The 16161-nt window shown below is 34.5% G+C and overlaps 1 protein-coding gene across 1 annotated transcript; it reads right to left on the reverse strand.

Annotated features, from left to right (window-relative positions):
• Nucleotides 1-401: 401 nt before the first annotated feature.
• On the reverse strand, nt 402-15371 carry LOC133859104 (uncharacterized protein ycf45). The gene is made up of 9 exons (XM_062294419.1): nt 14983-15371; nt 11295-11357; nt 7675-7752; nt 6066-6286; nt 5557-5629; nt 5130-5414; nt 4479-4622; nt 2175-2225; nt 402-603 (listed from the first exon to the last, which is right to left on the reverse strand). Exons 1-9 carry the CDS (start codon nt 15196-15198, stop codon nt 532-534), a joined length of 1203 nt encoding a protein of 400 aa, XP_062150403.1. The 5' UTR covers nt 15199-15371; the 3' UTR covers nt 402-531.
• Nucleotides 15372-16161: the final 790 nt, after the last annotated feature.

The raw sequence follows: 16161 nt of genomic DNA on the forward strand, positions 1-16161 counted from the left end.
TCACAAATACTAATAGATGATTACGATTGATAGTTTAAGGCGGTTGAGTGTAACAAATGATAGTTTTTGAAAGCAAAATAGACGCTATAAATTTATTGTGTTTTTCTAGATCGAGGGACCAGTTTGATAAATCAACAGAAGCTTTGGCTGCCAAAGGCATATTACCAAATTTAAGAAGTATTTCAACAAAGAGTAATGTTATTTAATACACAAATATACAACTGTCATACATATGTGATGACATGGCAGTAAAAATTAACCTTTAATTTTTTTTTCCAAGTGCTAATCTAATCGTTAATTTTCACTATCACATCATCAAGTTGTAAGATAATCACATAACAATCTACATTCTTTAGCAAATTTAACAAACAACTTCCTTATGGAATAATAGACACAAATCAAGAGGAAAAACAAATTTAGAAATGGCCTTCATGTAAGACTCATTTACAGCAATGTACGTGGTGAAATAATGTGAGTTAATTTTTACGAAAATGACTGGCCAAAAAATTATAAAGAGAATAAGCGAAAGAATTAAGGGTCACATGTATCATATGCCTTTGATCTTTCTATAACAACCTCGAATCTTTTATCCCTTTTCCTGACCTGTAAAAAACAGAATTTTAGAGTCATTATCAGTCAAAACACAGCTTAATAGCAGAAACACAAGAATGCCAAGGTACGTGTAGAAAGAAATTTGGCCCACCAAAGAAAGAAGAGAACAAGAACTTTGCTTAAGGGATTTCCTTTCAGCAAAATCAATTATATATATATATATATATAAAATAAAATAAAGTCATTATCAGTCAAAACACAGCTTAATAGCAGAAATACAAAAATGCCAAGGTACGTGTAGAGAGAAATTTGGCCCACCAAAGAAAGAAGAGAACAAGAACTTTGTTTAAGGGATTTCCCTTCAGCAAAATCAATTATATATATATATAAAATAAAATAAAATCGACCCAAATATTTGAGATTGGCCATTATTCTGCCCTTTCTAGGGCCATTTTTCTTAGACATTAGTATACAAGAAAGAAGCCAGAAAAAGAAACTTAAAAGTGAGAAAATACTGACAGACAGTTTGATGCCCTCATCCACTCATAAAGCAATGGAGAAATGATTTTTGCACGTCTCTTGTATATCTTTTATACATCACTTTTTTAAATCAACCATTGGATTTGTAGGACCCACAAGCGGATTCTTGTGAGTCCTACAAGTCCAATGATTAATTTAAAAAAGTGAAGTATAAAAGATATACAAGAAATGTGCATGTAACATGTCTCTATAGGAATAATTCTAAGGTATTAAAGCAATCGCTGGTTGTACACTTTTTAAAATCAACCATTAGATTTGTAGGACCCACAAGTGAATTCTTGTGAGTACTACAAATCCAATAATTAATTTAAAAAAGTGATGTATAAAAGATATACAAGAAATATGCATGTAACATGTCTCTATAGGGATAATTCTAAGGTATTAAAACAATCGCTGGATGTAGTTAAATTTGGCTTATCCTCGTAATGTACAACTAGAGGGATCAGGATCCTCTCCATTTCAAGTAAAATAGAAAGAAATCATTTTATAGTCAAGATTTTATTTTGTTACATCTAACAGTGTACATGGTATCACGTCCTTTAAACATTTTAAATGATGTAACAACATATTCACTATGTAGCAACATATACACCATTAAATATGTGAAATCTCATCTTAACCATAAAATGACTTCTCTCAATTTCACTTAAAATTAAAAGATCCTATTCCACAAATAGAGTATCAACTTACCTGTATTTGTTCCAGACTGACACAGGAAAGGAGAAAAAAATGAACAAACACTGAAACTTCGTAGTAAAACATTTCTCTAAGGTCATAACCACATATCACTTATTTTTGTTTTGCTACAATGGATCACCTCTGACATCTCAGAAACATACTAAGTTTCATGCAACATATAGAATATCTATATATACATGCATGTATGTGTGTGTGTGGAGAGAGAGAGAGAGAGAGAGAGAGAGAGAGAGATCATTCATGATCCAGAAAAGATGATATGGCCTCTGCAATACTAGACTTATGTTCTGATCACAACCTAAACTAAAAGAGTTCTCACATGCAAATGAAATGCTTCTAATCAAATCAACTAAATTCCAAATTTCTGAGGCCATAAAGAAAATTACCTCAACCTGAGGGTTTTTGCCTCGAAGCAACATGTCCACACTCTTCTCTGTCTGAAGGGTGCAAGAGAAAGTATTTAAGAAATAATAATAATATAAGAATAGCAACAAATAAATAAATCAACAAATAATATTGATCCAAAACAACAACAACAATAATAATAATACAAAATTAACTAAGAAGCAGTATGCGAATGAACTATTTATTTATCTAATATCATCTGAGTTTATCTTCAACTTTACTATTTAATAACAAGTTTAAAGCTTCTCCCTGGCACATTTATCAAACAGTTGACAGTTTTACTCCTATAATGACGCTAGCAGCGTCAATCCAGATCAAACTTTCCACTCAATATTACCTAATGCTTCTACCAATCCGGATCAAACTTCCAATTAATCGTAGTTTAGCTTGTTGTAATAGAAAACTAGATTGTGGAAGGGGTTTACTTGGGAGAGGATAAATTCTACCTTATTTGATTGATGTGAAGCATCTATTTGCAAGTGGGGTTCCCAAGTGCCTTATTTCACTGAATTTTGGTTCCATCCCTGTTTAGGATCATTGGGTTCTTTTCTCAATTTTATTGATCCTATGAATTTTCGGACATATGATCTGTACTTTTTCCTTTTCCTTTTTTCTTTTCAGGGGTGCCCTTTTTTTGTTTTATATACTCCCTATGAACCTGGTTGTGCTCCCTCTTTGGTGCTTTTTGGTTATTTATTAGTTATCCAGATGCACGTGCACACGCATGCAAGTGAGAGAGAGAGGAACTCAAGGACAGGAACTGCCTAGTAAATTGATACAAGAACATAGCTCCGGCCATAACTGTCTCTCTGTAACTAAAGGAGATACATGCAAGAGTTTAGCGCTATGTCTGCATTGCCTCTAGAACTAATTAAAAATAATTCCAAAGGAAGAAGAAAAAGAAAAAGAAAACGGGAACAACCATACTAGTAAATGGGAACCCACTTAAAAACATATCCCTACTTTTCATTGTATTGTTGGCAGTGTGCATTGGGCAACATATTCCAGTCTTTTTTGGATTTTATTGCTCCTTTTGACCCTCCAGTTTTGATCTCTGGAGAGGATGTACTTCATACATCCACTATATTACTTCTCTTCTCTTCTTTTTCAAGTTATTTTCTTCTCTTCTTTTCTAATAAATTTTTAGTACTTGAAAAAAAGGGGGGAAAAAAAACCACAACAAACATGTCAATTTTAGTGATCTCCCTTCCACCACAAGTAAGTTTTCAAACCAGGTAGAGTGAAAATCTGGGGTATCAAGCCCTATCTCTCTCCTTGCTCAGGCAAAAAAACAAAAAGAAAAAGAGCCCTAGCTATATCCCTCCTACTTTTGGACACCTATATACAACTCCTCTAATTGCTATATGGATGCTACCCACAAAAAAGGACCAAAAGAAAAGAAAGATCAAATTGTAAAGAACGCCAATTGTTGACACCAAAGATCAAGGCGCTGTAACGCCAATGGTAGAAGGTCCAACAGTAACATTTTCTGGTAGAAGTTGAAGGAAGTCGATTAGGTTTTTCGGATACACAATTTTGTCCTTCTTCAACTAAATTCTTCATTGAAATATACTTATTTGACCATTTAATAGTCAATTTGCTGACTTATAATGACATTGCCTCTGTTTTAGGGGGTAAAAAATCATATTCATTAGAAACAAAATATGTTTTTCCATCTTAAACCTCTTAAATATATGATATCATAACCAATATTCAATAGGTCATTCCAGGAATGTACTTTTAGAAGTACAAAGAAAGCTGTATCCTAGTTTGCAGAGCAGTGACAAAATGAATTCTCCAAGAATATCATTTAAAGAAATATAACGAAAGAATGCAAAGAAAAGATAATCACACAAACGACAAAAACTGGGAAGTAGGCACTTTGGTAAGCTGGTGCCATTAAATTAAGGACGAGTGAAAATCATTGATTTTTTATGAGTAAAAAGATAAGTAAACATTATGAGATCATGAGCGGAGTGTCTTCAGTTTGCAATTCATGGTGCTACCCCAATCACTGTCCAATCTATGCTTCACAATCCGAAAGTTGAAGAGAATGCCACAAAAGAGTTTAGAGGTTTATTTGTTACTTTCACAAAGTGAATTGACCTCTGCATTAGATCTACTTAGTTGCAAATTGTTAATTAAACACCAGAATTTATCCCTAAATAGAATAAAAGTTAGGGAATATTCTTCCAAGTATATGAAGTGACTGTGCCACATTTAATTCAGTGGTCTCTAAAAGAATTCTCTTATCATTTAAAATAAGTAAATGTCTATCAACATACCTGATGTGTAATCCAATAATCCCTGTCTCTCATCTCAATCAAGAAATCAAATGTTGGTGGAGCTTGCCTTTCTAGAATGGTTTTCTGACTTTTTCTAGCTCGGGCTTCATCATCTCCTAAAGTAACAGATTTTACTCCTCCAACCTTGGAAAGTAAAAACATTAAACGTGGCACATTAACCCAACATTCATGTACTGAAGTTGCAACTTAATAGACAAATCCATCTGGTTTTTAATTTTCAAACTTCAATAAAATTACCATAAATTTCAACTTAAAATTATCAAGTGGCATATGTTTGAACGTGAGTTTTGCCAAATTATTTATGAGGTAATCATGTAACTCTTTCGTAATTGGATAACTCAATAAGAGAACATGAAGAACAAATGAAATGAGGTAATCATGTAACTCTTTTGTAAAGTTATAATAATTTTACTATCATCACTACAAAATGTAGGAGAAAAAGCAAGCTTAAGCATGTCTTAGGAAATTTACTTTTCTGCCTCGCAGGAATGTGCCAAAATAGAAATAGAGTTGTCTAGCAATTATTAAGAATAAAAATTGAAGCACACATTTGGAATTTAAGTTGCTATACAGGGAACTCAAGAAAGATTAGATTCACATTGAGACTGTCTAATAGAGATCAGAACAAACCAGGTCAGAGAGTGTAGGGTTCTTTATTATATTCTCAAGCCGTTGTCCATGAGCAGTACCAATAAGCATGACGCCTCTCTCGGCAATTGAGCGGCAAGCATGAGTTTCAGCTTCTGTGCCAATCTCATCAACGATGATCACCTCAGGCATGTGATTCTCTACTGCCTCAATCATGACTCTATATTGCATGGATGGTTCTGGTACCTGCATTCTTCGTGCGCCTCCTATCGCTGAATGTGGAACATTCCCATCCCCACCTATCTCATTGCTTGTGTCGACAATCACCTACTCCAGTTCAGTACACTTTAAAAATGTAATGAAATTCAGCTTAAGATTCTCAGAAATGTGTCTATGTGGTGTGTGTGTGTGTGTGAGAGAGAGAGACAGAGACAGATGCCACCGTGTAACACAGAAAGACTCAACGCACCACTCTTTTGTGAAATTTATCTGACAAGATGCGAGCGATCTCTCGCATAACAGTGGTCTTGCCAACCCCAGGCCTTCAAGAATCAAAGAAATGATATATATTAATATAAGTGATTTTTGGATACACTGTATGGGATAGTAATGATGGCTAATCACTTTGAATATTATTAACACTTCTCTTTTCAAAAAATTTATCAAATCACCATTCATACATTGAACGACATTTAACAGTGACAAACATGGAAGTCAAAAAGTATGTTGACTATGAAAAGATATACCTTATATCTTTTTCCAAACCCATATAATGATAAACACAATGCAGAATAACTCATTTCTTTTATTCTTTTTTCATCCATGAAAAACAAATAGATCTCATTCTAGCATGTTGTTAGGACAATGGAGTGATTTCATATGTATGGGATCCCTTAACACCCAATGTCCCAATGTTAAGCCTGTACCACAAGTAACTACAAAAGAGTGCCCTTGTTTCGTATCACTTGGCATACATACTTTCCGACAAACAAGATGCTCTTCCCATACTGAAGCAGATCATAAACCATGTCAACATGTCCACTGACTACCCTGCCAACTCGGCAAGTCAAACCAACTATCATCCCTTTCCTACTCCTGATTGCAGATATCCTGTGCAAGGTACCTTCAATGCCAGCTCTATTGTCCCCTCCAAATTCTCCAACGGCATTTTGAGCGTACTCCAACTCTTTCAATGACACCTAGTTAATAACATATTGATTAGCTCCATAAATCTCACGACAAATTGTTTTCGTTCTATATAATAATTTATTTAGAAGGGAAAAAAAGAATTTGATACAATTCACCAATACCCTCCAAATTTGAATTAGTTCAATCACATGACTTGAATTTTTAAAATTTTTAATCTCACCTCTTCTGCTTCTGCCCATCTCTTAACAGATCCTTAGGTCCAATTCTTGTTAACAGGTTGAAAAGTCACGTGATACTTTTGTTCAATGAAAATGGGGGAAACCCTTAAAATAAGTTGGTTCTAGGCATCACCAAAAAACCACTATTCTTGGAAGCATACCTATGGCCCACCTCTTTGTGCTCCACCTTCACTGATGGGTTATCCAATTCTCGGCAAAAAATTTATTTATGGAATTCAAATGACAAAGGAATTCAAGTATCAAAGTATATCCTTAACAAGTATGATCAGTAATTCTAATCCCAGAATGAACAAATTAAAAGTGGAAAAGAGGAAAGAAAAAGAAAAAGACCAACTAATCAAAAAAGAACAGCAAATCAGTACGAAACAACCACCCATGCCATCTTAGCAAACAACCAAACTCAGTCATGGTCTGATTCCCTTCTCACACCAAACAATTATCAAACTAGTTACCATGCCACCGTAAAATAATCTTTTAGTCTTGCCACATATTCTTTGGGTCAAAACCATTCCAAACCCACAAAGCCATTATCCAAATCACAACATTCAAATCTATGACCTGTACTCTTCAAGTCCCCATCTATTTGGACAGCCATCAAGAGCAAAACCTACCACACAAGCCACCAAACTCTACATCAGTACCCAAAGCCAGCCACCCTCATCTCCCACATCCACAGCCACTTATACTCATGCACCATCGGCACATCCAAGCAACCTCTCAAGCACCATGACCACCATGAACAACCCATTTCACATCCACTGAAGATGCTTGAATGGCTTTTACATGGGTTTGGGCATCTCTCTCATCAATTAGAAAAGAATTTAGAAAACATTTTAAAAGAAAAGAACGGAAACAACTATGGGTACTCTTGGGAACATATGCCCCTAAGCGGTAATGTGCCAACCATTGATAATTTCCATTAAACAATAATGAACAGAAGAACTTGAGGAGTGTGATTAAAAAGAGAAAAAAAGAAAATAATGAAAAGTCAAGGGTGTGATTATAACTGAGTCAAAGTTGAAGGGGTTGTTTAAACAATTAGCCCGGGCTCTTCATGTTAGATAAGTTTTTGTGAATCTAGATACATTAATCAAAAAATGAGAAAAGTGGAATAAAATGCATTGCAAGAGGAAAGAAAAATTATGCATTTCACCAACGAAAACAAATTCTAACCATTGACACTTCAAGCATGTATTTACCTCACTACTCCTCAGATACTGCCCTCCAAATTCACCAAGATAGCGTGCTTCTGGAAAACGACCCAGATCCAATATAACCTACTAATGTTGCAATACATAAGCATCGTCATCTTTTATGATAAAAAAAAAAAAAAAAAAACAGTGCAGCACAAAAGCATCATATTATCCTAAAATGAAAAGTAACAGTGCAGTACAATGTCACTTAAGCAGTTTTAAAGGACACCAACTTCAAAATGATACACCAAAAGAAAAAAGATTAACCGCACAAGTGCAACTGTTAATATTTAGGAAAAATGAGAAAGACATTTTAGTATTTTTTTCTCAAGCAGAATATGCTTTTCCAGGAATATTCAATATGTGTGTGTGCGTGCAAGCGCGCCTTTCCATGAATCTTCCTTGTGTTGTTTTGGACACAAGAAAATAATCTAAGCCAGATCCTCTGAGCAGTCTCAAACTGAAATAAATCGATGCCGTATGAAGTGAAAAGAAAAAATGAATGAAAAAGAAAAATGAGATAAAGAACATAGGCCAACTATACGTCTAAGCATAATCCAAGATAATCCAAAACGACTAAAAAAGGCAACCCAAATGGCATAAGCCACATTACAATGAAGAAGAAGATAATCCACAGACTCTATTCCTCTAACAAATGCAACATCTGTCCCCCATCACCTTACTTATTGGATATGTTCTGTTTATATGCAAAATAACATATGAAACAACTTAGACTGGCCCATAAAAGTGCCCACAAAGCTTTGTTAGGCAAATGCCCACTGGCTATCTAAACCAAGTGTTAAACCATGGATATAGATGATTCAAGTACCTTCACGTGATTAACAGTGAAGGCCTCTGCCATATAAGCTGTGCATGTCCTTGTTTACACTAAGGTATTAAAGTTGTTGGCACCCCTAACAAAAAATTCTACAGACAATTTTGGGCGGGTTGTTGCGCCCCGTCTTTACTTAATGAAATACGAAAGTGAAAATCTCCAATCTCCAATCTCCACTAAGAACTACTATCTGAACCTCAATATCATCAAAGTTCATATAACTCACAGCGAAATATTTTTATTTTATTTTATTTTATAAGGTAATCCTCATAGAACACATCAGAGCTGAAATGATGTCTTCTATATTATATAGATTCTTACATTGTACTTTACATGATAAAACAATACTAGTCAAAAGTGCCACAGATAGCACATAAGCAGCTATACATCAAAAGTACTTAGAACATGTCTAACTATAGGTACACTCCAAAAGATAGACATTTTCAGGATATTTACTACAAACTAAGGCACAAGAAAACCCTATCCATAATACCCTAGACAAACATATGGATCATCTTCACTCACTTCTATACCTACATCAACATCTATGTAATTGTGGTGTAGCCACATTTACATAGGCGGATTAATGAGTCCACGGTCTCAATTAGTATAAGAATTACTAAGCATTTTTAAAAAGAGCCATCCTTTTCGAAAAAATCCCTAACATGGTGATTATAATAACAGCTATGTTAGGTTTACCAAAAAGAATAATTTTATGTAATTTATAGCTGATAAGATAAACATTGTAGAGCTGGTTTAATAATACATAATAAAATCCACTTATTTTTTTCTTGACATTTCTTTAATACGTATAGCTTTATACATATATCAATATACATGTTACTTGCATCTCATAAATTGCATATGTATATAAGTATAAAGCATTCACAAATCACAAAACATATAAATCAGTTTATTCATTAGATGCAATGCAATCTTCTCTCATTTTCCTCTAAGAGACTATTTTGGCTCCTCCGGCTTTTTAAAGGACTTGAACCTTTCGTTTATGGCTATCAGGAGACACCTTCGGCTCCTCGTTTAAATATCATTTGTAGAAAACTTTCTGATATCTTATTTAATCTAAAAGGCAACTTCGGCTTCCACAATTAACATAAGAACACCCTCTAGCTTTACATTAAGACCTTCTGGCTTCTTATTTAACCTGTAAGGCACTTTCGGCTTCCACAATTAACATAGAACAACCTTCTAACTTCATATTTAACTTAGGAAGACCTTCTGGCTTCCCAGTTTTATTGTCTTTTATTCTTATTAATCGACAATATGCAATAACATGTCTCCCTTAAGATCATTATTTTGTTCTCATAATCATCTCCCTTCATTTCACAAATCATTTCAACACACGTGATAATTTTAAAAAGCTAATATCTAGACCATTGATTAATTTCCCTTCTACTTAGTCTAAAAACGAACAGCATAACGGCATATATATATCTAAAATGTCATGATGTCATTCGGACATCATAACGACTATGTAGCTTTACCACGTATTTTCATATGGGCATTACTACGACACTAGTATAATATTTCTCTAAAATTTCTAACATTACTTGGGCATTACAACGACACTAGTATAATATTTATTTAAAATTTCTAATATTACTTGGGTATTACAATGGCACTATTGTAAAATACATAATAATATTTAGGCAGCACAACGACGCATTTGTAATATTTAAAATAATGATTGAATATAATATCTTTCCCTAAGATATTCAATCACACTTTCCCGAGCAATTTAGGCATTATATCAACATAATTTAAATTCTAATAACTAGAATTGAACTAAGGATAAAAAAAATTATACCTAGCACTCTCACTTTAAGTAGCTCCAAAACTTATTACTATTCTAAATATTTCTCACCCTTTTCTTTCTTTCTTTCTTTTTTTCTCTTTTTTTTTTTTTTTTTCTCTTTTTCTACCTCACACTCTGCGTGAGAGAGAGTAGATTTTCTGAATGAAAAATGACTTGTGGTCCAGCCTATTTATAGGCAAAATATTGGGACTTACTCAGTATATTGCAAAAAGAATCCAAACGGTGAGATTTTTATATATTAATTTTTTTTTTCTACTCTTTTCTAGACTTTACAAGAAAATGTGAAGAACCTTACAAATCTAGCAGGTCCCTACGGTGCACGAATGCATAAAAAATCATCTAGACTTTAGTAGAACAAATTCTAGCTTAGGCGTGAAGTTACCAATCTGATTTTTTTCTAGTCTTTTCTAGTGCTTACGTGCAGTTGTGAACTAGTGCTATATTGCACCGAAAACAATCCTCTAGAGTTCAACTCCATTTAGACGTGGAGTCACTAAGCTTCTCTAGCATGTTCGAAATCTGGAACCTACTATTTTCTATTTATTTATTATTATCATATTTTTATTTATTTATTCTTTTAAAACAAAACTCTTGAAAATTCCTCAAGCTCCAAAATTTCATTTCTCTTTGAGCCTAGTTTGAACTGTCCACTTCTCACATATTAAACTGTGAACATAAAATATATTTTTCCAAATATATTTGATTTAATTTAATACCAATGTTTATACAAAATATTCTTAGTCATCCTAAGAAATTCCTTGGGTGTTACACGGGTTCCACATGTAAAAGGATCCACCTAGCTGACCCCAATTAGTTGAGATTAATGCTTAATTGATAATTAAGCTGGGAGTGGGTGCCACAGTGTATCATCAGTATAACAGGATAACTGCACATTTTCATCCTATAAGTAGAAGGAAAAAAAATAATAATAACACTGCAGAGATAAAGAATAGTCACCTCTAAAAGTTTGCCTCTCTTAGGTTCATTTAGGAGATTGTCGCGCAAATCACATGGAAGAATCTGTTGAAATAACAACAAATTATGTTGATTCAGTTCAAAAGGCAAACTACAAATCCAAATTACAAGGGACTAGTTAAATAACCTTCCACATTGGACAATTCCCAAGACGTGAATTGGCATAAATCAAACAGCATATGAGAATCAAACCTTCATGGATACCCAAAAAACTAAGAAAAATGAAGGAAAAAAAAAAAAAAAAAAAAAAAGCTTTTTTTTGTTTGTAAGTAATAAATCAATCTCATTGAAAGCGTAAAGTGCCCCTAAGTACATAAGAAGTATACGAAAAGATTCACTTAACTAAAAAGAGCAAAATGAACAAGGAAGTCACTATAACTAATCGACAAAAGAGACACATATATCGACGTGCATAGATAAAATGTTCCGAAAAACAGAGATATAATTTCCCCCAGCGTCCTCTCTCTGTCCGCAAAGTTTCTATCATTCATTTCCCCCATAAACACTAAAAGAGGCACATAGGCACCATTTTCCACACCGCAGCATTCCTTGGCTTGCCAAAGGACGCAAAACAGTCATACAGATTAACAACACGTTTAGGCATAACCCCGGACATCCCAAAACAACTGAAAAAAACACTTCAAATAGCGGAAACCACATCACAATGAGGAAGCAAGTAATCCACAAACTCCTCATTCCTCTAGCACATGCAACATCTGTCCATCACGATGATATGTCGCCTCCTAAGATTGTCCAAGCTGAGGATCTTGCCTAGAGCTGCCAACCGCGCAAAAAAGGCTACCCTTGAAGAAGCCTGAGTCTGCCATACACTCTTTCAGGAGAAGCAGCAACCTTTAGAAGAAGCCAGAGAGCAATAGAAGAAAAAAAAAACTAAATAAAGAATATTCATTTATCTTTCAAAGAAAGGCAGCTACACCTAGTTTAGATCTGGTTGTCCAATGCATCAAAGACATTGAGTAGAAACCCACAACTTAACAGTCACTTTCTTCCTATTTCACCCGGTAAACGTCTCTTTTCTTAGAGTATTTTCTAAGAGGACCAGAAAATAGCAGAACTTTCCATGTTATAAAACACTATAAGATAATAGAAAACTATTTGTTTGGGGAAGTTTTGAAAAACTCCCCTCAATTTTTAAACATAGAAAAATACTTCTCAAACAATAGTCATTCAAACGTGTTTTCAGATGTGGCCGCCACCACTAATGCAATATTCAAAACAAACCACAAAACAATTCTTTTTATAAAAAAAAAAAAACACTTCGAAAAAAAAAAACCTTCTCACATTTTCATATAGGAATAGAAATGTTTTGAAAACACATGCTCTTCTTCAAGAATGGAGACAGGCCTTGTTACTTATTTTAAAATTAAACTCACTGGAGATGGACCAGCCTCCCTTCACCAGAGGTTGAGACCCACCTCCAATGTCCACCCCCATAGATGGGGAGGACCCACCCCCTCCACACCTCTTGCAAAGGCGCAGGAGTGGGTTCCACTCCTGCAGAGTGGAGGGGGTTAAGAGGGGTCCCTCCCTCCCCCCCTCCAAGCCTCTCGCGCAAGCATGGGGGTGGATCTTCACCCCTACTGCCCCTCTCTGCCTAGAGCCTCGTAGTGGGGGTAGCGGAGACCCACCTCTCCCTCCTCCAATGAAGGGGTGGTGACAGCCACCTGTGGAGGCAAGCTTTTAACTATTTTTTTTTGCATTTTTGCATTTTGGTTTTTTTTCTTATGCTTTGAAGACTCCACAATCTTTTGCTTTTCAAAAATATTTAACCAAACAAATTTTCTTTTGCCGACCCCCCAAAAAACACTTTTTCAAATGTGGCCCTCACCAAAACACTTCTCCATTTTTACCTTTCCACAACCAAAAACACTATTCAGAAACTTTACCAAACAAATCCAACTATTCCAGTTTTCTAAGAGGGTCAGTAGGTAATAAAAGGGTTGGAATCCCCACACTTGTGATGGATAATGGATATGGAACAGAAGAAATAAGAGTAAATTTATTAGGAAAGAATCCTCCCAAACCAATAAGATGATCAGCTATGATAAACTTTTGTCCTGGCAAGCTAAAAGTCAAGCAGACATAGGCCACTTGAAAAGGCAATCTTTAAAGTACATAGAAAGTTCGAAATATGGTATTTTTTTTATTGGTAATTACATATGCACCAGTTGAAATATAGTCTAATTGGGATCCTTCACAGCTAACTCTATCTATTCTCATCCTTCATTGCATTAGCTAGCTCTTGCTTTAGTTCTCTTAATGTTTTCTTGATTTTTAATCTCCGTTGTTTTTCTTCAATGTTTAGAATTCCTGGACCAGGGCTGCACTTGTTACCCATGGATCTTATCTTTGTAATATTTTCTAAATTTGAAGCCCAAATCCTGTTACATTAGGAGAGCTAGAATTATAAATATATATTGTTAAGGATACAAGCCTACCTGAACCTTCCTCAGCCGCCACTACAGCAACCAAACCCTACACTACAGCCTCAAGCTCACTTGGTGACAGCATACAAACCCTAGAGCAGTCAGCCGCGATTCACGGAAGACTACCTAAACTAGATGACAGAAGATCCTCACCATATCAGACCTATAACGGCTAGCATATCTCCCATTACCCTCAATACACACCAACGGCTATCTTGCCTTTAGGACAGGATACCTCTTACCATATTTAACCTATGTAATTATAGAATATATCTTTGTAATTATAGAAAGCCATACACATGGCACCCTGTACAACTCTTTATTTACTGTATCAATATCAAAACCTAAGCATCAAGTGCTAAGGCTTTTACCCTAATATTTCTCTAAGTTTACATATATATAAAGAGAAATGCTACATACAATACAAATATCCCATAAAGCTGACATGACAAAGTTTAGTAGTTACTTGATTTTTTTTTTTTTTTTTTAATAATGGCTGATCCAATAGCTACTAAACCTTGACACGTCAGCTTTGTGGGATGTTTGTGTGGTATGTAATATTTCTCATATATAAATGCAATTCCTCAATTCAATAAATAAATTTGTTCAGCGAAATAATAAATTTCTTCTCTTTTTTTTTTTTGATGAATTAAAGAATAAATTTCTTCTAGGAGAGACTTGGTGAAAAACATAACGAGATTCTTAGTTTCCATATTTCTTTCTTCTTCTTATTCTTCTTTTGCTTTAATTAAGTCGCAAATGGACCTTGTTCTAGCCCCAATCCACTGTAAAAATCCTATTTTGAAAGTACTAATCAAGCCTACTATGGACAATCAATTAAGATCTGAAAAGCCCAAAATACTCCAAGTTACCACTAATTGATATTGTTGACGATCCCATACTGTTAAAATTAAGTTAGAACCTCAATCATACCCAAAGACACATAATTTTCCTACTTATTTCTCATCACTAGACACTAATAGTAACCATGCAAAGTTGATCTTTTTCCATCCCCATTAGAGGATGTTCAGAAACCATGCAAGCAAAACCATGTTAAAAAAGACATGTCATCAGAAAAATAAAGACGAGAAGCGATTCAAGCATGTTCTCCATATCAATTAACATATGAATGAGGAAGAAAATGAAACAAACAGAGAGCAAAAAGAAAAGAGAAGTAGAAAAATGAAGAAAAGAAAGAAACCCATTTGAGCGTACAGGCGCACCTGCAAGAGAGCGTCGAGATCGTCCCGCACCACCAAATGGGCAGCAAGGTCGAATGGTGCTTGACATAATGCGATACCGGCGAGCCTCATGCCCGTTGCCAATCGGTGACAAGAATGGTTCGTTTTCAAGGACAGCCAGTTGAACCTGATGAGTGGGTTCAGACTTCGTTTCAGCGAGATTGAGGGTTTGGCCGACAATATTGTCGCTGAACTCATTTACGTATATATTGGAGATATTCAAGAACCAGTAACAAATGGTACCACTATCCTACGGCTACAAGGCCAATGACGTACAATCTTCCTTCTCTTTCATATTTTTCTTCTTTTAACCATATTTTGATTGTATTTGGTTGGTGGTAGGGGTTCTATATATGGATCAAGATGCTATAGAATCCTACACGATCCTGAACCTTATATATATAGAGCTTGTGGCCTAAAAAAAGATAATAGAGAAGAGAATTGTATTGGGTTTGGGCCTGTATTTTGCTTTGGAATTTGTGTTAGGAAAAAATGAAAGACGTTATTATTTATTAATATTGATTGGACACTTACAAAAAAATTTGTATTAATTATTACGGAACGAGGGTCCGTTTGAATTTGCAATTTCAAAAAGTGCGATTTAAAATGTGCGATTTAAAAAAGTGATTTTTAAAAAAGCGTTTGACAAAATCGCAGGTTAGCCTTTTAAAATACTGCGTTTTCAAATAGCAATTTTTTAAAAACGCAGTTTTTAAATGGTTCATTTTCTACTATTTGGTTTAAAATCGCATTTTTTCTCTTCGAAATCGCAATCTCAAACGCACCCTCAGAGTATTCTATTAGGAAATGAAATAGTCATTATTGAGAATAAAATAGAGCGGAACGGAATGGCTATTCTTACTTTTTAGTTTGGTAACAACTAACAACTCATATACTTTAAGGAAAAATCATATTTAGTCTTTAAGTTTTTATCTTATTTGAAGTTAGTCATTCAGTTTCTAATTTTAAGAATATGGTCATTAGGTTTTGCATTAAATTTTAAATAAGTCCCTCTGTTACTTTTTTCCTCAAGATTAATAGTTTGTCATATTTCATGTGTGTCTCAATTGAAACATCAGTGTCTATATCAATATCTAATATCAATGCCACATCATTAAACGTCAAGTCATCCATAAAAAAAAATAATAATAAATAAATAAA

The sequence above is a fragment of the Alnus glutinosa genome, chromosome 2, assembly GCF_958979055.1.
Source record: "Alnus glutinosa chromosome 2, dhAlnGlut1.1, whole genome shotgun sequence".
NCBI lineage: Eukaryota > Viridiplantae > Streptophyta > Magnoliopsida > Fagales > Betulaceae > Alnus > Alnus glutinosa.

What these genes read in the sequence shown, in the direction of transcription:
- LOC133859104 (XM_062294419.1), bottom strand. Translation starts at nt 15,198, where the DNA reads ATGAGTTCAGCGACAATATTGTCGGCCAAACCCTCAATCTCGCTGAAA. An exon ending in ATAAATTTCACAAAAGAGTG is followed by an intron (nt 5,415 to 5,556) that starts GTGCGTTGAGTC and finishes GAACTGGAGTAG; the next exon opens with GTGATTGTCGACACAAGCAA. An exon ending in ATTATTGGATTACACATCAG is followed by an intron (nt 2,226 to 4,478) that starts GTATGTTGATAG and finishes TGCACCCTTCAG; the next exon opens with ACAGAGAAGAGTGTGGACAT.